The 24,498-nt window shown below is 35.8% G+C and overlaps 1 protein-coding gene across 2 annotated transcripts in view; it reads right to left on the minus strand.

Annotated features, from left to right (window-relative positions):
- LOC116172790 (multidrug resistance-associated protein 4-like) overlaps nucleotides 1–24,498 on the minus strand; it is a 64,377-nt gene that overhangs the window by 5,259 nt on the left and 34,620 nt on the right. For both annotated transcript variants that reach the window (XM_031490057.1, XM_031490056.1), the window contains exons 3-13: nucleotides 16,623–16,733; nucleotides 16,234–16,573; nucleotides 15,962–16,184; nucleotides 15,615–15,910; nucleotides 7,101–7,446; nucleotides 6,458–6,903; nucleotides 6,195–6,335; nucleotides 1,201–1,791; nucleotides 1,006–1,156; nucleotides 720–950; nucleotides 372–667 (exon numbers count right to left, since the gene is read on the minus strand). In XM_031490057.1, the coding sequence (XP_031345917.1) occupies nucleotides 372–667; nucleotides 720–950; nucleotides 1,006–1,156; nucleotides 1,201–1,791; nucleotides 6,195–6,335; nucleotides 6,458–6,903; nucleotides 7,101–7,446; nucleotides 15,615–15,910; nucleotides 15,962–16,184; nucleotides 16,234–16,573; nucleotides 16,623–16,733 (3,172 nt within the window). The remainder of the gene's footprint in view (nucleotides 1–371; nucleotides 668–719; nucleotides 951–1,005; nucleotides 1,157–1,200; nucleotides 1,792–6,194; nucleotides 6,336–6,457; nucleotides 6,904–7,100; nucleotides 7,447–15,614; nucleotides 15,911–15,961; nucleotides 16,185–16,233; nucleotides 16,574–16,622; nucleotides 16,734–24,498) is intronic.

Raw genomic sequence — 24,498 nt, forward strand, 5'->3', positions numbered from 1 at the left:
GCCGAAACCTAAAGAAAAGGTACACTTCAATTACGGAAAATGCAAATGGCGTGCTTACGATAAAGAAAAACGCAATTATATCCTCCCTATTGGAGTTTTTAGGCGAATCCGCTCACTAATGTTTCCAGAATCCCCAATTTAATAAATCCAATTGCCAAAAATTAATAAAATATGGATGGCAATTAAAATTCCACGCGTTCTCAACTAACGCCTCAGCTGTTTGTTCAAACGAAGTGCACTTTGTTACACAAAAGAAAAAGGTCATGTCGACCACCAAAAAACAAGCAATTGCGGTGATAGACTCAGATTTTTCAAAAATTTCAAAAACGATTTTTTTTGTCACAATTTAAAAATTAATTAAATTCACAAACCTTTTCCTTGGGATGAATCGTTAAATTTAAATCCTTGATCATTAGATCTCCCCCTTGAAAGTACCGCAGTCCCATATTTTGAAACGAAATCTTCCCGTGCTTGGGCCATTCACGGTCCTTCAAGCGTACAGGTACCTCCGGTTGTTTTTCTGGCGTTAGAGAAACGTACTCCGCCATTCTTTCCACAGACGTCAGTTGGTTCGAGACTTCGGTGGACTGCCTCATGCCCCACTGCACGTAGCCGGACAGTCCGATCGCTTGTGTGATCGCCAGACCGACATTTCCGCCGGGAACTTCTACAAATTGGGGACTAAGACCGTGTGATAGTTGCCAATTACCGTTACTTACTCTCGGACAGTAATAGAAAACCGAACGTTACAAATACTGTAAATATCCAACAGAGCATATCGATTATAAATCCGAAAGCCGAACTTACTGCAATGTACATGTACCAAGCGCTCGTATGTAGATCTTGGTGCTTGTCAAATTCCTGCATTAAGATACGTTGCGCGCCAAACGCTCTGATGGTAGTGAGGCCTTGTAAAGATGCATTTAGATGTGTAAAAGCGGGACTACGCGCTGAAATGATGAATCTACATTACATGACAATTGACAACGAAGAAATTGAACTTACTAATCCCTTCCAAGCGTTTGATATTCTTTGAAGACTTCAGGAATATCATCCTGAGTATGAAGAATAAAATCCCAATCACTACAACCATAATTATCATCCATACATTAACAACTGCCACAAGTGTAATTGACCCCACCATTATCAGCAACAGCTACAACAATCGCATGAGAAAGTTACAAGCGATTTAGTGATTACCTGTGACGAGTCCAATATTACTTTCGGCAACAGTTCATCAACCGTACCTACGTCTTTGGAAAAACGATTTAAAATTCTCCCGCTTGGATTTGTATCGAAAAACCGCATTGTCGTGTAAATCACATTCATAAACATTGCCTTGTGCAAATTCAGCGAGCTGCGCATCGCCAGCTTGTAGAAACTCATCGAGCGCGTGAACGCGACACAAAATAAGGCAATTATTAGACCACCATGAATGTACAAGCAGGTGTTTTGGCTCAGTGAACTATCGCCGGTGACTGTGTCATTGCGTGCCGCGTCAAAGGTGTCGTTGCGCTTAGCCCTATCTTCCTCGATATTCACCCAGTAGGTGACGAAGTAGTCCACGCCGCATGCGACAACTTGACTTAGAACGAAGAGCAAACCCACTAGTATCACTACGAACAGGTTTCCTCCGGCTAGTAAGTATCGGGCAAGTAGAGAACCTTCGATTCTTCCTCGAGACGATTCCTCCTGCACATCGTTGGACGAAAACTCGTGCTCACTTTCGTCCAGCAGGCTTTCCACGACGCTGGTTTCGCTTATGGCGTGTGAGAGGGAGGCCTTCCTCGACTAAAACAAAACAAGATATTTTTAGCATAACATACATTGTACTTATAATCAAAATCGAACATTGTTCTGATTTTTGCAAATAGTAGGATTCGACAATTTCCGCCCCTCATTCAGCATGACTAAAGCTGCATAAAAATAGGAAAAAAGCCATGTCACTGTAATGGGGAAAATGGTACTTAATTTCAAAGTCAAAGTTTGGACAAGTTGGATAAGGTGTGGGAGTGGGAACGATTCTTTCCTTCATAATATTTTAATGAAAGGGCATCCTCCACTTCTTTATTAAGATCGGTTGTACGCATTTGTAATTTGTATTTATCGCCCGTTTTGATTGAGACAAAGGTCCAACATTTTATTTGGTGAACCAAAAACTAAAAGAACGCATGTACAATGTGTGTTCTATCAACTCCCATCCCATCCCCTTATTATAGTTACTTTTACAAGGATCGAAGACCTAACTTGCATAAAATAAAATTGAATCTTTACGGCACTGGCAAAAAAATTTTTTTTCATACCGCTTACTTTGCGAAAGTTTAGCCGTTTATCTTCTCTTAAATTCAAAATTTAATGCGCTGGTTTGATTTCGAACTCCAATAAACATGCATGGGCATATCGATCTACTTTGAATTTCAATTTTCATAGGTCGATTCCTTTAGGAATACAAAATTACTTCGAACAAAATTTCTGATGCAAATTCCTAATAATAACCAACCACTACTATACAAAACAAAAAATTTAAATATCCTCTTCTGGTAACAAATTGATCTTATCTCTCCTTGAAAAACAACGTTCTTGTTTAGAATCTTTCACTCAAAATAAAGCTGGTAAAATCCTTACATAAACAACCAAAACTAAAAATGTACAAAACAACAAATTTAAATATCATCTTCTGGTAACAAATTGATCTTATCTCTCCTTGAAAAAGCAACATTCTCTTTTAGAATCTTTCACCCAAAATAAAGCTGGTAAAATCTTACACTTTCACAAAACGAAAATTTTAGCGCTCCTCCTCCGTTAACGAAATGGGCTTCGAAAAATCGCAATTATGCAAAATGTATAATTCTCACATGCACACACAGTATACGTACAACTGTTTGAAAGTCTAATCTCGTCTGCTCGAAAACGCCCTGTACAACTCAGGACCTCTCTTCGCTTATCTCGAAACGACACTTTTATTAAAAGCGTACAAGTTGTTATCGCCTTTTATATGAGACATACTTTTGATCACGATCGCTATGAAGCGGTATATGTGTAAATTGTCTTATATCGAATAAAATACAAATTCAAACCAAAATTTTTGAAAACGGCTACGCGATCACCTGTTACACCTTAGTCCCTACATCAACAAGCGTAAATGCTGATGAAAATTTCAAGTAAGTATGAATATCTCGATAACGAAGTGTCAGAATTTGTCGTTGGAAAGATTTTGGCGAGTATACCATTGAATTGCCTCTAAAATGTTTAGTGCGATTAGAGTGCATAATATTGGTTCTAATTCGTAATCACTATCGAAATTTCCAATGTTCTCAGCGAGTTCTCGCATAGGTCCTTTTCTGTGTGATATTTTCCGACCATAATAAACTAAAACTTAACAGCATTTACCGTGCGAAAAACCAACTAACAATCGATCAAAAACCTAACAACCTATATGCAACTCTCGACATTCAGTGACTGAATGACTTACAATATTGCTGTGTTTATTTCGTCTGGCAGGATCTTAATTGGCGCCTAACGTGGGGCACACAGCGTTCTTATTTGGCGCCCAACATGGGGCACCCACAAATATATACGACTGTGCATAAATTATGGATCACAGAAACCGAGGTGGGGTAACCGACTAACCCCGACGGTTATAACCTCCTTTAGGTAATTTAACGCCATAATTTTCATAAAATGACACCGAGCAAGGATTACCTGGAAGGACAATTTCCATTAAAGCCACGAAAGAAAAGTTTAAGGCAAAAAATTATTTCCGCTCAGGTACAAAAAGGTTAATATACCTAATGCTCTTCAGGCTGTCGCAAATGATAACATTTTAATTGATCATTTAACGCTAATAATAAATGAATATGGATAACCTGTCGTTAGCGCAATTTCCGGATGAAGTGCAGCTATACACTGTGTCCCAGACAAGGATGTCTATCATGGAGATTTGGGAAACTATAAAAGATGGTCAAAAACAGACAAGAAAGTTGCCGATTTCGTTTTTATTGTTTCCTGATGTTATTTGAACAGATACAAAATAAAAAAAAAAATTTCTAATTGCCACTTATTTTACAAGACACTGTTCAGGAGTTTCATTTCGGAGAAATCATTATCAACTTTATTTTTTTATATGGCCCGTAAAAAAAGTAATAATAATATATTTATTGAACACATACATACTATGACGCGTGCTCAATGGGTTTATGATCGGTAGTGCCGTTTTTCACATATCCCCTTTTACTTACATGTACGCAAGATATAGAAATTATAAATATAAGAAATAAATAATAAAATAATAATACAAATTTTATAAAATTACTGCAGACTGTTTTGCTATTAGCAGCTGCTTAAAACTTATACTAAACTGTGCGAGATATTAAATTGAGTAGCATTTGTTATTACGAATAAAACGATGTATGGCGCACAAAAGAAAACAAAAGAAAACTGTTTCAACAAGATGGTGTGCCCGCGCACAATGCCCTAATCGTGCAAGAATACCTATTGGACAAATTTCGTGGAAAGTGGACAAAATCGATTTGCGCATTAAAAGAAAGCTTGACTTTGTCATTAGACATTTTCTGATTATTTGATTAAGAATTAGTTATTTGTTCAATATACTATGAATTATAACAAAAATGTTCTATTTTTATAATATGTATAATAAAGGTTTTTTTTTAATATATTCACTTTAACAATTGTATGCGCCCCTCCCTAGACCAAATCCTAAATCCGTTCACCGAGTCTATATACGCGGGAACGCCAGAATTATGCTTCGCAAAATGAGTTTTGAGATTTTTTAGAATTATAGTAGAATCTTTATAATCCGGCAGTTCGTTAGTAAGGCACGTTTGGTAATCCGGCGTCTCCCTATCAAGTACCTCACTTACTTTTGTCTTGCACTAATCATTCATTTGTCTTGTAACTGGGTCATTGTAGTCAGTAGTGTATGTATATTTAAATAGTCAAATCCATTGAAAATTTAACGCTGTACAAAAAAGTATAGAAAAGCTTTTGCCGTAAGACGCAAGGGAAAAAAGGTATTTAAGAAAAGCCGGAGGAGAGCCAAAAATTTTGCAGTTTTACCCCTCCTCCTCTTTTCGCAGAGGGTCAAACACTTGAGAAAATGTTAAATGATCATCCATAAACATCAACGTTTCATTATCTTCTGACCTTTTTCCACCCAACAGTACTTTTTCCAACCTGTCCACTGGACTATATAAGTCAACTTCAAGAACATTTTCAGGAGAGACTGTCTAGACATAATGGGAAGTAATGTAATTGGATCGGTAATCTTCGATGGAACTTTAACTGCTCACCATTATTTACAAATTCTCCAATAAACTTCCTTGAAGGATTTTCTAGACAAAGTATGTTTCAGAAAGGGTTGGTTTATGGTACCTACCAACAATTGAGCTGGCTGCCCAGGTCACAATTCACGAATTGTGTACATTGTACATTAAAGAATAAAGTATATGGAAGTACCCACAACTAAATAATAATAATAATAACGTACACAACTGCGCGAAGCCGTTCTAAAGGCGTGTTATAGCATCAATGGCAACACGTTGCCTAAAGTAAACTGTCTTGAGGTGTGTTTCATTAATAATGGCCAGTATTTTAAACATCTGATGTAATTTTTTTCATTGTTTTGTTGCCTCGAATAGATTTTGTTTTGTTTTTTTGTTAATTCATCACAGCCTACTTAATTAATATATAAAAACCGTTGATATAACTAAAACTGCATAACATTGCCCATTTACCCAATTAATTCTCTATCTTTAATAAAAAGAAAGTTGCCCATGCAATCCCACGCGATCTGGGACACACTGTATATGCCTATATACTGTTATTAAATGTATTCTCAATACCTACATTAAACCCCCCTCATATTATGATCTAAACAGAAGTGGAGTAGCAATGTACAGTCATTGACAAAAGTAACGATCGCCAGATACAGCACACGTAACCAACATTTGAATATATTGCGCAACTTGGAAATTAAGGTATTTCCCAAGAAAGCGACGCTACCCATATGATAAGCGCGTGTTGGTTGCTTATGTTGCAGAGTTTATTAGGGGATCATTACTTTTGTCAATGAGAGATATAATTGAATAAGTACTTATTCAATGCCAATACAAAAGTTATTTTTACAGATTTTTGCAAAAATAGATTCAATGCAAAATTAATAGTATTATACTTACACGTGATACTTGTCTAGTCAGCTGAATGTGCTCAGGTTTCTTCTCCTCCTCAATTACCTCCTGCGCGACGGAAAGAAGTTTGGCATAGCTATTGTCGCTCGAGGCCAAATCACTATATTTTCCTTCTATTTGTATGCAGCCCTGTAAATTATACGGTATACTAACACACACTGATACAGTGAGCGCAAAAGGCCAATGGTAATATTTTAGTTGATAGTGTGTATATTTTTGACAAATTAGTTGAAAGCGAAATACCTACTTACATTATTCATAATAACAACATTATCAGCGTTTTCCAAATGATACACCTGATGGGTGACCAAAATTCTCGTCTTATGCGCCAAAAACTTGAGTATGCACTCCTGATACAAATGCTTGCCAACGTGAGTGTCAACTGCAGACAGCGGATCGTCCAACAGATATATGTCGGCGTGTCGATAAACAGCACGCGCCAAATTTATGCGGGCCTTTTGGCCGCCGCTTAACGACGCGCCTCTTTCGCCGACGATCGTTAGATCGCCGTCGGGAAACTGTTTGAAATCTTTTTCCAGGCTGCACACGTGCACCACCTCGTTGTACCTCTCTTTGTCATACGATTGGCCGAATAGAATATTCTGTCTGACCGTTGCCGCGAAAACCCACGGTTCCTGGGAGGCGTAGGATATTCGGCCATTGACTTCCGCATGTCCTTCGGGTATATCTAGTTCTCCTACAGAGGAAAACAGAGCAAGAAAGTTAGTCTCAATCTACAATTGTAACAATATAGGGGGGAGGGTTACAAGCAAAGTGTCTGAGATGGTTCAATTTCTTTTTGAAAAAACATCCACTCACAATGACCCTGACTTCCGGGAATAGAATGAGCACAAGTAGGTATATGAAAAACACATGAAATTAAGAGATACATACCTAATATTGTCAACAAAAGCGAAGTCTTTCCACTACCCACAGGTCCAATGACACCTAAAAGGCCGCCCTCCGCGATCGATATATTTACGTTTTTTAAAGTATTTTCCGCTAAATTCGATTTCCATTTTGATGTAACATTGACTAACTTCAACGCAGGTTGCTTGGCGTCCAATGACAAATCGTTATTATTTGTAATACTTTTCTTCTCGCTAAACTCGTCATTGAGCAGAAACTCCTGTAATCTTTTGATCGCCACTAACAGTTCGGCTATCTCCGACACTCCGCGCACGAAATTGGACGACATAGTCACTGAAAGTATGGAGAAGTAGGACATGAAGACAAAAACCTGAAAGGCAATATTGAATAATTTCAATGTATGGTGAAGTCGTATGCAATGAATCTACAAGGTTCAGAGCTTATTGCAGATTTTGGATTTTTTCTTTGACGAGTTCTGACTATGACAGCCGACTACAACATTCAGGGCTCTAATCCACGAATTTATTTAATCTTTAAAGTTATATCCAATTAGAGTTTCTTTGCCAAAGAATTCAAAACTAAAAATGATTTTAAATCGCTTCAATGTGCCACATAAGACCTACAATGACTGTCAAAAAATTCACTTCTTTGACATCCGCCATACCAAAGGCCTGTTGCAATCGGAAAGGTACTTCCTATGGAACGAACCAAAAATACAATAAGTCAGTAACTGAACTATTCAGACTGCTGACAGAACTGGAAGCAATTCTTAAGCCCGTGCCCCATTTCTGATCTCCTTAACCAATGGCAAGAAGGCCACAGTCCGATTACTTGAAGTGAGCGAGTAGGGCGCCGTATAGCATGATGCAAATTATACGAATTGACCCATTGAAACAAGAGAAAATGATTTTCAAAAGTTCTTGATGCAGTTTTCATATGTTCTCAGGTAAAGTAAACACGTATAATTCAATACCATCATGCAAAAGATTAATATATGAGCATGACATTCGTAAGTCTTACCTAATTTTTATAATTTTGGATGCATACAGAGTGACACTTTGAAAAGAAACATGCGCACGTAGCCAATTTCAGGTTCGAAGAAGAAATGTATTATAAAACCAATCACTACATAATATCTTCATTCCTTTGGCGCTAGGGCACCGACGTCTAAAATTTTAAATTACCTAACAGGGCATTAGAAATTGAATTTCTGAATTTTAAGTAATTATTTTTTTACAATCGATAATTTTTCAAAATACTTCATATTCAAACGTGGTCTTGTTTATGTGATTGGAAAGATGTTTGAGTAATCACTATACATATATAATTAATAATGTATTCTATTTAAGGGTTTAAAACCACGTTATACGAGGGCAGTTTGATAAATCAGTGACTTTTTGAATGAAAGAATTTTTCGGCAAGTCATCTTTTTTTATTCCTTCCAAATAATACGGTTTGCCTTTTCCCTTGCCGCCCGACCATTCCTTCTGGTTTATAAACAGGAAATAGTCGGGGCGCTAAATCAGATGAATATATGCTGGATGGGGTAGCAGTTCGTACCCGAATTTATGGATTTTCGCATTGCCCTAATGGAACACTTTTTTCTTCGCCAAATGCGGTCGTTTCTGCTTCAAATCAACATCGAATCTGTCCAAAAGCTCTGAATAATATTTGCCGGTGATCGATGTGAATAATAACTTCAAATTTTCACTAAAAGCTTTCTGCTACAGTCTAGATGTACAGGCTCTAGTCTATTTTGAGTTAGATTACTTGTGAGATAGATCATTTTAAACTTCGCTAATAAAATACTGATCGGAATTACCAAAAATGCCCTTTCATCATGTATACCTATGCTGATTTACAACTTGTTTCTTTGAAATTTGCTGTAGGTACCTTACCGGAGTACAAAAAATAGCGTATATACCACAGGACTAAACTAAAGTGCGTCTCGGTAACAACACCCTCATAATTAAAACTCACACTTTAGTCCCTTGTAAATAATATACTATTAAATTACCCATGTAGTCATTTAAAACAATTCAAGATGGTGGCCACCTCAAAATTCTGGTAATGGATTCCGAAACATGCATAACACTAGGGGGGATATTAGTTTTGAAGGAATCTAAGAAGTATATTACCAAACAGTGTGTATCAGTGTACCGACCAACTATACGACCATTAAAAAACGACTATTATAGGGGGCACTAGCTAGTTTTTTGTTCCTTACGGGGGCTGTAGAAAAGGTTGAGAAATAATGGTTTAGATTCGCAATTGTGCCACACCAGGCTCATATATCCGTATACATCTTGAGCGTACAAAGTCGTGGGGGAAAATGTGATCTACCCGCTCCCTCACGCAGTTTTATTCTCCAATGGTCCAATAGATGGCAGTTGACGGAAGCAGTGCTGCATTTAAAGACACTGCGCGAAAAAATCACTTATCAAACTGCCCTCGTATCTCTGATGAACTAAAATCGAGACTAAAATGAAAGCACGAAAAAAATGATGTGTCAATTTTAGTGATCAAGGGTAACTAGTGCGGTTCATCTTCTGTTCCTCCAAGTTTTTCTACGTTTTAGATTATTAAGGTCGATTCCCACTTGCGCTGCACTCAGTTTAGCGACGCGACGTGATGCCGCACGCAAGATAAGTGCAGCGCAAGTGAGAATCGACCTTTACTGAAATAATGTTATCATTCTCTTATCATCATTCATTATCATTAATTTTAATTATGCACCATTGTTAGTGATATTATTAGTTTAGTTTTTAAGTATTTGTGCAACTTATTGCCTTTCACTTGACCGACATACCATTTAAAATTGTAGAGATTGTGGTCAGAAGATTAATGAATGAATGAGTTTTGTCATAAAAACTGTCCCAGTTCAATATAAAATTGATGTGTTCCAGCGCATTTGAAAAAATATCTTTTTTAAATCTTTAGGTAAATTATTGAACAGAGGTTGGCAAAGTGCGGCTCTTTTAACATTTTCATCCGACGCTTGACACGCCATAAATAAAACAAATTTATTTAATTAAATTTGAGATTTATTTAAAAGAATACTTACATGAAATTTAATCAAAGCATTATTTTTTACAAGTGGGGGCCTAACACAGTCCCCACTGTGCCAAAAGCGATCCCTTTCAGTTACGAAAAGATCATCAATAATAAGTAGCTCCGCCAAAAATCAATACAAATACGAAATAAAAACTTTGAATATTGATTACGTATAGTTTACCTAACATAATGTTGTGTAAACAACGTCATGTCAACGTTATTTCGGTCTAAACACCAAAAATAATGACGGGGCACCTTGTATGTGGTATTATTTCCATTTGTTAAGTAAATATGAGGGACTATTTACAAATTAAGCACAGAGTTAGTTCGTTTCATTTGAATTTGTATTTCAGTGTTGTTTTTTTATTTTAGAAATTTTGTAAATGCGTAAATCTTGCAAATAATGGAATAATGAAGAGTTCTCTATTACAACTTATTTTTAAAATAAAAATTACAGCATAATTCATCACTCACTCATAATAATGCATGAAGACAAATTAAAGAAACATGGAAGGTATTTTAGCCCTTTAGAAATATATGTCACGTTAACTAAAATTTTGTTTTACAAATTTAGTAATTAAGCGACCGATTCCATTGGTCGTAGTTGGTTTATTGCATGAAAAAGTCCACTCATATTTAAAATGGAATACATGGCTAGTGCCCATTAACAACACGTAAATCAAAATTCGCTCATGCGGCCATCTTCACTTTTTTGCCGTATTTATTATCCGTTGGAAATACAAAAAAAATTTATGAAAAGTTGAAGAACATCAAAATACATCTCTTCAGTTCTTATAACTTTTGTCTTATCTCCAACGGTTATCGAGCAAAACAAATTAAGTCAATAAAGTACAATTACATATTATTATTATTATTATTAACAAAACTTGAATTTTGTTTGATTTTAGGCAGTTGAACAAGGAAACTTAATATATTATTATTATTATTAAGGATTAGTATAGTGTGTTAAGGCCCTCTGCATACGGGTCAACTAGTTTCTCATTTTTTGGGTCCGTTGGGTATATAATGAGGAGGACATTTTTTTATATTTTCAACGGTTAGTGAAATATGATAACAAAAGTGAATCAGCCGCCATTTTTCAAGATGGCGGCCGTAGCACAGAATGAACGAATGTTGATTTTTGGTATGTTCTTACTGGTTCCTAGTACTTACACATACTGGTATGGAAAAAATTATTGCGGGTCCGACTTATGATAAGCTAGAAAGAAACCCAAGAAGCATTATATATGAGTGTGAGAGAGACAAAGCTTTACTAATTTTGACAATGACAGTAGCAATTAAATGTGTCATTGATACTAACCTACTCAAAAGACGCATATACCTATATGGCATCAGCGCTTTTAGTTTGTTGTGTATTCTGTCACTTCACACTCATATAAAGCTTACTGGGTTTCTTTCTACTTCTAGCTTATTATAGTAAGCAAAGTTTCTCCTTTTAAGGAATTATTTCCAGGTAGAAAGGTCTTTTTACTTAATATGATAAACCGATATGAATAATAAGCTGGACTGCGTTTACCAAGTGTCCCTGGTTCGTATCCAGGTTCGGGCATGGATATTTGTCAATGTATAGTGGGTTGGGTTGGTAGAGCAGCCTTGGCTGAAACCCCGCCCACTTAAAAATAAAGGCAAAAATAAAATGAATAAATAAAATAAAATATGAGAGAGAAAGCATCTCCATGTGATAGAAGTGGATGAAATCCCGCCCACTCAAAAATGAAGTCAAAAATAAATAAATAAACTCGGCTTAAATTTGATCGTGCAAACGGTCATAAGAATCAAAGTAAAAAACAAATGATGTAGACATACATGAGCAAAGACTAAAGTTGATAGGACGAGCAAATGACCGTAAAAGGGGCACCTCTAAAATGCAACTCACTTTGTAATTGGGCGCAAGACTGTTGAGGGCCGCAGTACAGAGCCTACTTAGTACGGGATGCCAGGGACGGACTGTGTCAGGGGGCAACTGGGTACTCGCCCAGTGGGGCCGCTGATACTTGTACCAATGCCGTGGTCAATAACGTTTGTTTAGTGACTCTATATTAGTGCAATATATTTATGTCAAACTAAAAATAAATTAAATGAATTCTAATTTTGGGGATTTCTTTGTAGATTAAATGCTCAAATCTCTTCTTGAGCAAAAGCAGAGTAGCTTTCCGTTTTGAACGTCTTTTTAAGAGAAATACTAAATATGCTGGACAGCAAAATAGCGCCACTCAAAAGAAGATTTACTCTTAACCCAAACAACTTTCGAAACCATTACCATCATCGTTCTTATTGAACGTTTTAAAAAATTGGGTGCTATAGACGAACTAAACGAAGACCTTGCTAGCAGATGGAGAAATTCAGTAATTTGTTATAGGTACACATAATGCAAACTCTGATTTTGACGCGAATTCTGCTCTAAGATAATTTGGGGAGCCAATAATCGCATGTTATGAATTTTACATTGAAATCCCTATGATGCGTTACGCAAGTCACCATCCTGTATACTATAAATTATATTATATGCAAAAATTCTTGCTTCAAAACTATTGTATATAATTGTTACCACCGTAAAGGTGAAATATTATATCAGTTTAAGAAATGATTTATGGGGGTTTATAGTCTATGGACCAACTGGCTAAATTTAAGGAAATGGTATAATTTGGGGTACCAATTTTCTTTTTTACCACGGTTAGACTTAGACACATACATTAGGATGTAAAAAAACGATAATTGCCATCTCAAAGTGGTAGCTAATAGAAATGGCGGCCAATCCAAGATGGCGGATGTTGAGTTTTATAAAATTAACTATACCTATCTTTCGAACTATTGGTCCGACTTCATCATTTTCTTAAATGAAAGCTTTTGTGTGTGCTACAATATTGTCATAACTACATTTCCGATAAAATCAACAATTAGTAACTAATGCATGAAGTAAACGAACGGATTTTTTTGTAACTCTTAACATTTAATGAAAACTAAATTAACCCCATCGTTACTTTCAAACGTTTCATATACACTAAAATCTGCTCCTTCTTCCTTTTCTTCAGTGACGTATCCACAAGTTGGCAGTTTGCATGCGCTTGTACACTTTAAGTTATTATAGCATTACATAATGGTAGTTGTCAAGAGCCAGCTTGGTAATTCTACGTGAGGTGATATGGAAGCCAAACTTAGGGTTATCTTTCATCTTTTTGCTGCTTCCGGAATAGCATCTCTTTGATTTTGACGTACAATTTTCCAATGTATTTTTTGTTTTATATAATCTACTTATGTCAAATTATCGGCACAGTATACACCTTTCCATCAATATTAACAAACTCTTTGCTGATGTTATAGCTAAAAGCCGTATTTGATCGTATTTATTGCAAGACAGTCAGTCTTGTCAGTTGTAAAGTTCTTGTTTACCGTTAAGCGGAAACGTGTGTCACGTTTTACGAGGAAGTTAGTGGAAGTGCTGTGTTTATCGAACAGGCGTCGCTTATCTGAAGCCTTTCTTTAAGGTTTTCCCAGTACTCGTTAAAGGGAGTTTTTTCACCATTAAAGAGCCAATTTTACACCTGTAATTACAACGAACCCAGTGTCGTCCAAATTGAGATACAAGTTCAATTAAAGTAGAGAAGTGAAGGTTTAAAAACATAATCCGCACATACCAATTTCATCATCATTTGTTATTTGATCATGGCTCTTCAGCTACAATATATCTATAGACGTAACTACAATGATTTTTGTATTTAGTAATTATTTTTATTTTAATTCAATTGTTTGATCAGCTAAAGCTGTGAATAATCGTTTACTTTTGGTTGTCTTATGAGATTTTGTGTATCTTCGGTTTGCAATATTTAATAAACCGAATTTATTTTTGCGTATCTTGCATATTTTGATATCCTTTGCATTTACATGATAGAATTGCATATTTTAAGATGTATTTAAATTTTTGTTAGATTTAATCGGTTTTAATTTCAATTTTTAATACATTCTTTCGGATTTTTATAACGGACGCGATAATGAAACATACTGCAGAAGCCGAAAGGAAGATTTATTGATTTAATTGATGTTTAGTTTCATCATTTCCAAACTATTTTATCTTTCTCTTTCTCTACGGTGATGATGGGTGATATTGTGGAAGGTTTGGAAATTGCTCCCAATAGTTTGTCCTTTTCTAATGCACCTATTACTTTAGTTGATGTAGAGTATAGTTTCTCTGCTTAGTGCTTATAAATTAATTCTTAGCGACAGGAGACAATCATTTCGTGCAGAAAACTTAGAGAAACATCTTATTGCTAGTGTTTATCGTAATTCCTTTTTTATTAGAAATTATGCAACATATATAATTTTGTATACGTGTGCATATATATCAAAACTGTTTGCATATTTTTCACTAATATTCTGCATAATATGCGCATAATTTTACCATTCATTGTGTATTAATACAGGCAGTACAGAACATTCGGGAAACAATTAAAAAAAAAACATTTTTTTTAATTACTTATTAACAGTTAATTTTATCGAAAAAGTACTAATAACAATATTTATAGTACATATAGAGCTTTCATTAAAAAAAAAGATTAATGAAATTGGATCAATAATTCCAGAGATATAGTTTACTTTATAAAACTCTACATCCGCCATCTTTGATTGGCCGCCATTTCTATTAGCTACCGCTTTGAGATGGCAATCATGATTTTTTGGCATCCTAATAAATCTGTATAACCACTGTAAAAAGGCAAATTGGTACCCCCAAATTATACTGTCATGTCGACTGGCCCATGGACTATTAACTGTATACACGAAACGAATTGGGGTATAGCCGCGAAGGCGTATAGTGTCACCTTTTTTGGACTACCAGTTCTGGGAAACTGTATAGGACAGCTTCATTTTTTCAAATAGAAACCTATCTATTCTTTGTATTGAATTTCTACATTGGAAAATAATAAACTTTCGTGGGAAACGTTTTTGCCTACACTTATCAGATTTTGAAGACGCTCTTCTAAAAGCGCTATTTATGAATTGAGCTAGGAAGCTGTTCTGTCAGGAATTTGGCACATTTTTTAAATTTGTTTTTATTACGGTTGTGTCAGTAGGTAGGCATATTCACACATATAGATAGTGTAGCTTAAATACTTTGATTGGTACCTATATTTTTTTATTGGAAGGAGTTCCTGAAATATGACTACTTAAAATTGTGCCTAACATGTTTGTTCTGTACAGTCACATAACACACCAACTGTGGATGCTCATGATAAAAGCAAACTGCTACCATTTCAAGCTTTGTTCAAATGTATGTTTTTTTTGTCTAACTTGAACCGAATCGAATATTAACTATTAGGAAAATCTGCTAAGGTATCAACTGCGCGAGATTTTTCTTTTGCTCTAAAACCGAGTAGATCCACTCATTAACAAATTCGTGCTACGTTTGGAAGTTTGACGTGTGGGCACCAACCAAACTGGTACCTACATATTGTCAAGGTAGGTACTTACTTTAGCCGCTGTAATCTCTCGTTTCAACAAAACCATTGCCAATAGCGTAAACAGTAAGGCAACGCGCGTCGTAAACAAATTAAACGACATGAACACGCCTCTAAGGTAGGACACTTTCGTAATAACGTTTATTTCCGATTTCCTGGCGTAATGGATGATTTTCTCGAATGGCTTCTCCCACGCGTACATTTTAATCACTTGTATACCCGCGACGATTTCGTCCATGAGTCGCACCCTTTGATCGGTTTTGTACGCCGTTTGCCTTCTGTACTTGGACGTTAACTTTCCGGTGTAACCTGTGGGGTGAAGCGTTAGGAATTCTGTTCAAAAATTAACGGCATTGTTACTTTGCAATGGGCAAATAAGAAAGATGGGAATCATGCCGATTAGACCGCAATAATCGGCTTCCTTCCATAATAAGTACATTACTATTACGGCTGTGGTTGGTGCGACCCACATGTGATGTACGAAAACGGAAGCAACGTCAAAACGACTGACATCGTTCGAGAGCAAATTTACCACCTTTCCAGCGGCCGACTCGCCTAAGGCCGTTCTGCTTAGCTTCAAAGCCTAAAATTTACTGGTTACTAGCTTGCAAAGACTTAGGATTGATGGTAACCTTTCTGTAGATCAGAGCGCAGCAACCAGCACGCACTCTCATGGCGAAATGGAACGCCTCCATAATGTACTGATTCAAAAGAAAGGTAATTCCGAGGTTGCTCACAACAATTGCGGTGGCATACCAGTACGCCTCACTCTTCGACTTGGTGGCCTCCGATGTGAAATACCCGAGTAGTTCCCTCAACAAAAACGGTTGCAGCAACCGAAGCACGATATCGTTGACCCCCAGAACCACGCCGAGCAGTAGGTATTCGGGCCAAAACGTCCGCACAAGAACTTTGAGCAAGCTCGGCGATTTGCGGCGCTTTCTCGTCTCTTCCAGGTGCGCCTTCCATTTTCTGGAATTGTCACGTTTGTTCGGAGAGGTCGGAAACTGGCGATACTCACACTTCTAATCGGTTGCCCGCCTGCGTGCTCTCGTCTGCCGGTATAGGATTGTATAAATCTTCAACGTCCAGCGTTTCCGAGTAACCGGTTTTGAAGATGTCGTAAGCGTATCTGCAAAAAGGTGACAAATTTAGGTAATGGTCAAGATTAACGAGTGATTTGCATTCGAAATGACATGTTAACGCATGTTAAAATAATTAATTAGTGCGATCCTATCTCATCAGTGGTCATTTTTGATGGTTGCGGCATTTTTGTGGTTGGCTAAAATTACTTTGTACAAGAATGTATTTATCATTATTACAAGGTTTCCCTGCAAAACAACTATCTACTTACTAAGTATACATACTATCACCGTGGGAGTGAGTTTTGATTTGACCTTTCTCTCAACTTTAAATTTGATGTAATTATCTCTTAATCTCATTGATGATAAATTTGTTATTTTCAATGTATGAATTTAAAAGGTTCGCATGGTCAATTCTAAACTAAACGTCAACAATTAATTTTTTATATTTGTCTAGTATTTTCAATTTTCCAGTTTACTTCGTGCACCTGAAGTTTTACGTTAACAATTATTTCAATTGGCTAGTTAGTACAAAATAAAGTAAAATTACTATACATACCTCCTTTTACTGCAGGTAGGTACATATTAATAGAGCATGGTATGAATAAAACCAACAACCAAAATATTCGAATGCCTTTTACCCTAATTATTCTCTTATTAATATAAGTCTAACGACCTAAGTTATTTTAACATTTTTGCAGATTTTGGCAAACAGTGCCGTTTTTAAGTTTTTCGGGGCCCTGGGCCATTCGCTCGTGGAGGCCCCCCTTACCCTCAATAAAAACGGCACAATGTTGGCATTTTGTGACCAAAATGACCGGACTTTTATTTTATTGAACTGTAAAGTCATTGTCTTACCCATGGGCAAAACCTCAGTGTAATATATCTACCCACTTTAGGCTTTTTGTCACTTATTAGGACTTTTTAACTTTCTAAATGGTAACCTTATACAGGGTGGTGACTTGCGTAACGCATCATCATAGGGATTTCAATGTAAAATTCATAACATGCGATTATTGGCTCCCCAAATTATTTTAGAGCAAAAATGTATATTAAAGTTTTTTGTAGACAAAATTTTTTACGCCGTCTTAGTTTTCAATTTTTTACATATAAAGACGGAAATTGGAAAAATAAAACCCGCATCTTTTTCAATAATCTGCGATGCCATGGAATTTTCTAAAACAAAAAGATGTCCAGTTATCAATTAATAGCAGCAGTTCGAAATGGATTTTTTGCGCGATCGGTCATTTCTGACTATTTACCATGGGTGTTTCCATGACAGTACGTAGAATTGACCAGTTACTATGATTACGACGACGCCAAAATTACTTACCGATCTAAAAACAGAACAGCAAAAATACTTACCGACGCCTTTTTAAAAATCAACAGTCTTACATTACATTTAATCTTTAATTACTGTTAGGTACATTAAACGTACAATTTGTGCTGTTTTTCCTATAGCAAGACGCTCATAAAGTCATAAAGGAAGTGCAAAGCTAGTAAACTACATCAGACACATGCACATTTTTATGAAATTATAAATTATTAATTTCAATTTTGACATTTAAACTGGTTGCCTAGTGATGTACACCATACCACTTCGATCATTTCGATTTATTCTGCTCGTTAATTTCTTAGTGCATATTTATATTGGTTACATAATTTTAATTTCGATCGCGCAAAAAAATTTATAAGCACGTCGAACGTTAAGGGTTACCGTTCTCAGACAATAATTGGAGTCGTCGCTTCGCTCCTCCTCCAAACAATTGTCTTCGAACGGTAAAAATCCCTTACCGTTCTCCATACTTAATATACTATTATGATCGACTTTTTGATAGAATTCCATTTGTTTTATGCAGACATTCCATGGCATGACAGATTACTGAAAAAGATTGGGGGTTTTACTTTTCCAATTTTCCGTCTTTATTATGCAAAAAATGGAAAACTAATACGGTTGATTGACGTAAAAAATTATAATTTCTACAAAAACCTTAATACATTTTTGCTCTAAATTAATTTGGGGAGCCAATAATCACATGTTATGAATTTTACATTGAAATCCCTATGATGTACTACGCAAGTCACCACCCTGTATACAAGATCTACAGGATTTTAGAATTTCCGGTATCCCTTACTCTATGCATTAATTTTGTTTAAATCAGCATTTACTTTAAGGCGGCAGATTTTGCACTAAAATTTTTTCATTCACACAAACTTGGGCCCAGGTGGCCCATGCCTAAAAACGGCACTGTTGGCAAAACAACTTATACCTTTCTCCATTCGATTAATTAGCAGGTCCTTAGTCAACCACACCTTATATTTCTTCTTGAGCATCATATGGAATGATGTGTGTTGCTCACTGGTGAGCAACAAATCTGAATTATAGAAATGTACCATAGGAGCAATCCAATTATATCAATAAAGAAATGTTTGTTTTGGCTTAATGGAGCTCGAGGGTGTCCCAGCCCCCTCAATCGCGACGTTGTGGAGACTAAGCTACCACGAACAAAAATTGTGTGAATTCGACTATTTATATCAGAACGGCAGACTTTAATTTTTCATATTTTACTGAACTGGAAAACAGATTAAAAGTGAATAGGGCTCCGGGCTCGTAAGTCAAACTTTTGATAGCATAAGGGAAGGACGGAAGTGCACAGAGAAATTAAATTTACAACAAGATCTAATATGCGGACAGTACGTCATTTTGAATTCATGGGAAATTGGTTGAGCATATAAACTCGCATTAAAATAGATCGTTGACCATTTTCCATTGATCTTCTAGGAGCTGGAAAACACGCACTTTGTTAAGATCTTAATGGTGGGAAGCTATTACAAACATTTTTTTTATAATTTTAGTTTTAATTTACAATGCCAAGTTGCCATTGATTAACACATTCACATTAATAGGTTAATGAATGGTTGTAACCTGGAAGTCTGGACTTTACCTTTTTTTTAAAATATACTTCAGTGAATAGACAACAAATTTGAAGTAAGTATAATTCAGTATTTGTTTTTCGTGGGTGACGATTTTAGGTAAAAATTTTGTATAACTCTCAAGTTCACTACAAACCATCTGCAAGCTTGGATTTTCTCCAAAATCTCCACGAAGATTATCTCCGAAAATTTGAAAGGTTCCATTTTTGAAGAACAGTTAAATCATTCAAACTTCGATTTTAAAACGAAATTTAATTTGAAAAATAATGATTGTCAACATTTAAATGGAACAACAAAGCGACACTCTGTACGAGAAATAATTTCATTTGAAACCCTTGATAGCTAAAATTCAAAATTTGGATGGCTGAAAGATGCACAAAAAATCGTTGTAGTACAAATTTCGAAACAGGATTGTACCTACATTTTTTTGGAAAATTTAGCAATTAGTTTAAAATTTGTACTTGAAACTAATTTATTTTCCGGGTCGATCTGAGACAATTTTTTTTCGGGGCAAAAAAAAAGGCAGTGTACAACCTTCCTTTTTTCCAAAAATCGGCTGCACCAAAATTTCTCGGGAAAACACTTTTTTCTTATTAATTTTGGTGCGTAGAATCCAAAACAATTCGTACTTTTTCGATCAGACTTCTCAATCAAAAGTTATAGACTAGAAAATAATTTCGAAAAAAAATTCAAAGGGCTGTAACTTTTGAACTAGTAGCCCAATCTTGGAAATGTTTGAAATTATATGTGAATGTGGTATAGACTTTGAAGATTGAAGTTGAAGATTGGTGTTGAAGAATGATTCACTGTGATTCAACAGAACTTGAATTTTGGAAAGCATTATTAGCTGAATATTTTAAAAATTAATTTAATCTTTCATGGAATTTTAATTACAGAGGTGTCAACCAAACAACTATCTTCCACCAACTACCGCCCTTCTTTTTGACACCTTATCAACAAAGGGGAGGGGGGGGGGGGTAAGAAAGTAGTAGCCCTGTATCTTCTAGATCTAGTGTGATATGGAAATTCTGATCACAGATTCAGATTCTCCAAAAAAAAAGTGCTCATAAAGGGTCCCAACGGGAATCGTCTACTTCCGGCCATTTTAGCTAGGTAAAATAAAAACAAAATTTGACATTTTCAGTTTTTCAGTGATATCTCAGTTATCTTTCAAAAATTTCAAATGGGTTTTATTAGTCACAAAAAGGGACAACTTTGTCCCCATTTAACCTGGGACCACCCTGTACAGTACTTACTTTCATTAAAACGCCATGGCGGAAGTGCTGCTGTAGTCGGTTTGTATAGTATAGTAGACGAAGAGGAACATGAAGCCGCCGCAAGTGGTTACTGAAGAAAAACGCATTTTCTCATGCAAAAATTATTGAATGAATTGCAGAATGAACCCAAAAATATGATTCCTACTGTTATACTATGCGATCAAAAATGAGTCGCCTTTGGAAATACCTGTAACCGATTTTGCAAAATTTTTTTGTCCGGATGTCTCCAAAAGTAGTCGGAATTTTTTCAGTTTCAAAACTGTATTTTGTTCAGCATCAAAATACGAAACTCTGCCAAATTTAAACTACCCACCTATTTCTTACAGTTCTTACCATCAAACCTAATTTTCAATAGTATCTACCTATTTTCCTATTTTAATATAAAATTTCAATTTTTATATAGAACTTTTAATTAATGTCAATCTGTCAGTGATGACAGGAGTTTAGAAATGTCGAAAATGGGCCGGTAAAGTGACAGGTGCGGCCGGTAAAGTGACAGGTGCGGCCAGTAAAGTGACAAGCGGCAGGAAACGTAGTCTGCTCTGCCCCTGTCATGGAAGCTAAAATTTCCTGACAGAAACTGGGCATGAAAATGAAGGTTTCAGGGCGATATTGGGTAAAATAAATTATGAAAATTTATGTACCTACGTGTATAAAAATTATTGAAATGTTCTCCCGGTAACCAAATACCTATATCCGGGGCCGGTGGAGTCTAATAGCAGCCCTGAGCCTGAGAGCGACCTAAATCTTTAAAGTAACTACTTCTTTAAATGTTCATGTCTGATCTATTCGTACTGGTTTTTTAATTCACAAAAATGGTGCCATAAGAGATTCTGTATACAAAAATTGTACTTAAAAATAAGTCTCTAAAATGAACTTCCAAAAGTCAATATTAAAAAGAATTTTCTTTCGAAATTTGTTTCTAAGTAGTCTATAACTTTTGATTGAGAAATCTGATCGAAAAAGTACGAATTGTTTTGGACACAGCAAAATTAATAAGAAAAAGTGTTTTCCAGAGACATTTTGGTGCAGTCGATTTTTGGTAAAAAAGGAAGGTTGTACACTGCCTTTTTATTTACCTCTCAATAATACGACAATTCCTGCAGGGCGTTTATTTATTGTACATTTAGCAAGCCTTATATCGTTATAATGAGAAAAAATTGTCCTTTTTAAAAATGTCAAAGCCAACTATGACTATTATTTAAAAAAAATAAAGTTTGTATTATAACTCAAAAATTGTAAAATATAGAAGGAAATTAGTATGTTCATAATGTTAAGCATTAAAATGTCTAAAACTTTTATTCGTGTCATTTTGCTGTATTTATAATAATATCTATTCTACAACAGTTAAATGAAAAATCACTAAGTCTGTTTTTCGCTCATATCTAGTGAACTGTGGATTTTTTTCAAAAAACAAAACCATATCTTAAATAAGCTCTTAAAACGACAACTCTTTCCTCATATAACCGAATCTGTATGTCTTATGGTTTCCGAGATCCCAATGCTTAAAATAAAAAAAACCTCACCCTGTATATGGGAACCCAGATATTGGGGTAAGCGGGATTAATTGTTTGATTTCCCCATTTTAGTTCCTTTCCCGGATATCTTATCTGCACCGAAACGATATCGTTAACAGCTGAATAGTGGAGAAACTAGAAGCTTGATCTATTAAGACACCGTCAAATTGGACAAGTATGGTGGATTTCCATCCATCGACCGAGTTGTCGAAGTTGAGTCTGCCGTTTCAGAAAACATAACTGCGGTACCATTATTATTATTATTCTTTACGTACTTTTATGCCTTAGTTGTATAGTTGCCTGTATTTAATGTAGTGAGTATTCCGACGCGGATTTAAAACAGCTAAACCTGTTTAAATAGGGTATGTAGTCACATTTTCCTATTTTATCAGAATTTTCGTTTGTCGTTCAACAGTAGAAGTGAACAAGCGATTTACATGCAATTGTAATTAAACAAAACAAAAATAAAATCTTTAAAGAAAGGATAATTACCATTTACCCCAATTATCATTGGCACAATGCTACATACACCGCACCGCTTAAACTTTCACCAACTAATGCACGGAGATTGTTAGGTGAAGCGATAACAGGTAGGTAGAGGTCAGCGTCGGCGCGACAGCCTTATCTTTAGTCACCGATTGCATAATTAAAATTCCTCACCCGCATCGCTAGCAAAAAAGTGTTCACGGCAAAGTGAGATACGTACTATTGTTTGCGATTTGTCCGACCCCTATCTCTCGATCCGGACAGCCCTTTAGGGACAATGCCCTAGAGCCGTGAAATTATTTTCCACTAAGTACCCAATAGGTACCAAAGTGATCCACTTTATAGATACTTGTTAATTAATAATGCAGTAAGAATCTTTAATTCTAACTGAAATTTTAAAGTCCGAAAACTTAAGGGCTCAGCCAAATCGGTTCGGTCGTCGGGTCTATCTGTAGAGGTGAATCATAAAAATGCTTCGTAGGCACTCACCTAAATGAGATAAATAGATTAAGGCATGAAAGGCATGTTTAGTATTTATTCAGGAACTCTGTGCTAGAAACCAATAATTTTGAAAGAGTCTGTTCTTCGATACAGCCCTTATCGAGGTTAGTAGCAATTTGACCACAGTTTGTTCAGTTTATTTTGTTCAGATGACGAGTTACGAAGAATTAGTTCTTACTAATGCATTCCCCCGAGTAGTATTTTTGAGCAGAAACCAAACGACAAAAGGTCGAAATTCTTCAATTTATTGTGTTGGTAAAAAAATGTCATTTGACCATTCTGGAACGCCCGCACGCTTTCTAATTGTCAAGCGAGATAGTCTCTACCATGGCGCATAATTCAATTCGATTATCCGGGGCGGTAAAAATTACTATGGAAACAATTACGGCAACATAATAATTGTAACCATAGCAATTATTTAAGTATCAACGAGAGAGTCGAAGAATGGTACATACCTATGCATTGTATGTGAAATAGTTATTCTTGTAATTATCGTATTAAGTAATAGAATTATTACCTATTGTTATTGCCAAGTTAATTATACTAGAATTTCGGATATTCTTTGGTATTAGTACTTCGGAATTGAACCGCTATTGTTTCCCCATATATCCCCACAACTACATTTTAGGTATTCATTGTCTACCATGTTGACAGTATCTACGTGCTGGAAATTGGCTGCATATCTCCGGCAATGTAGATACAGTACTACATGAAATTGGTTTCTGACTGGCTATCGACATATTTCTAACAAATGATATTGTCGAATGATTAATTTGGAACAAGAGTATTCTTAGTAACACATCATTATCCGTGAAGGTAACGGATGTTACTTATTTGCGAAAAACGCATCATCAATGCACTGATCCATGCCTAATAACAACGTATCACAAATAATGAAGCATAAACATTTTAATTTAAAAGCGGAAGGTCGTTAGACAATGGAAGATGACATACAAATCTCAATCTTCTCAAGATACATCAAAAGTTATGATGATAGATGTTAATTGTGGTTGAAGTGTCGTGTCATCCTAGCAAGAAAAGTCGAAAATAAGACTGGAGTTACTAGAACAAGTACGAGTACGATAGCGAGCTTAGATTAT

The sequence above is a fragment of the Photinus pyralis genome, unplaced genomic scaffold, assembly GCF_008802855.1.
Source record: "Photinus pyralis isolate 1611_PpyrPB1 unplaced genomic scaffold, Ppyr1.3 Ppyr1.4_LG5, whole genome shotgun sequence".
NCBI classification, from domain to species: Eukaryota; Metazoa; Arthropoda; class Insecta; order Coleoptera; family Lampyridae; genus Photinus; species Photinus pyralis.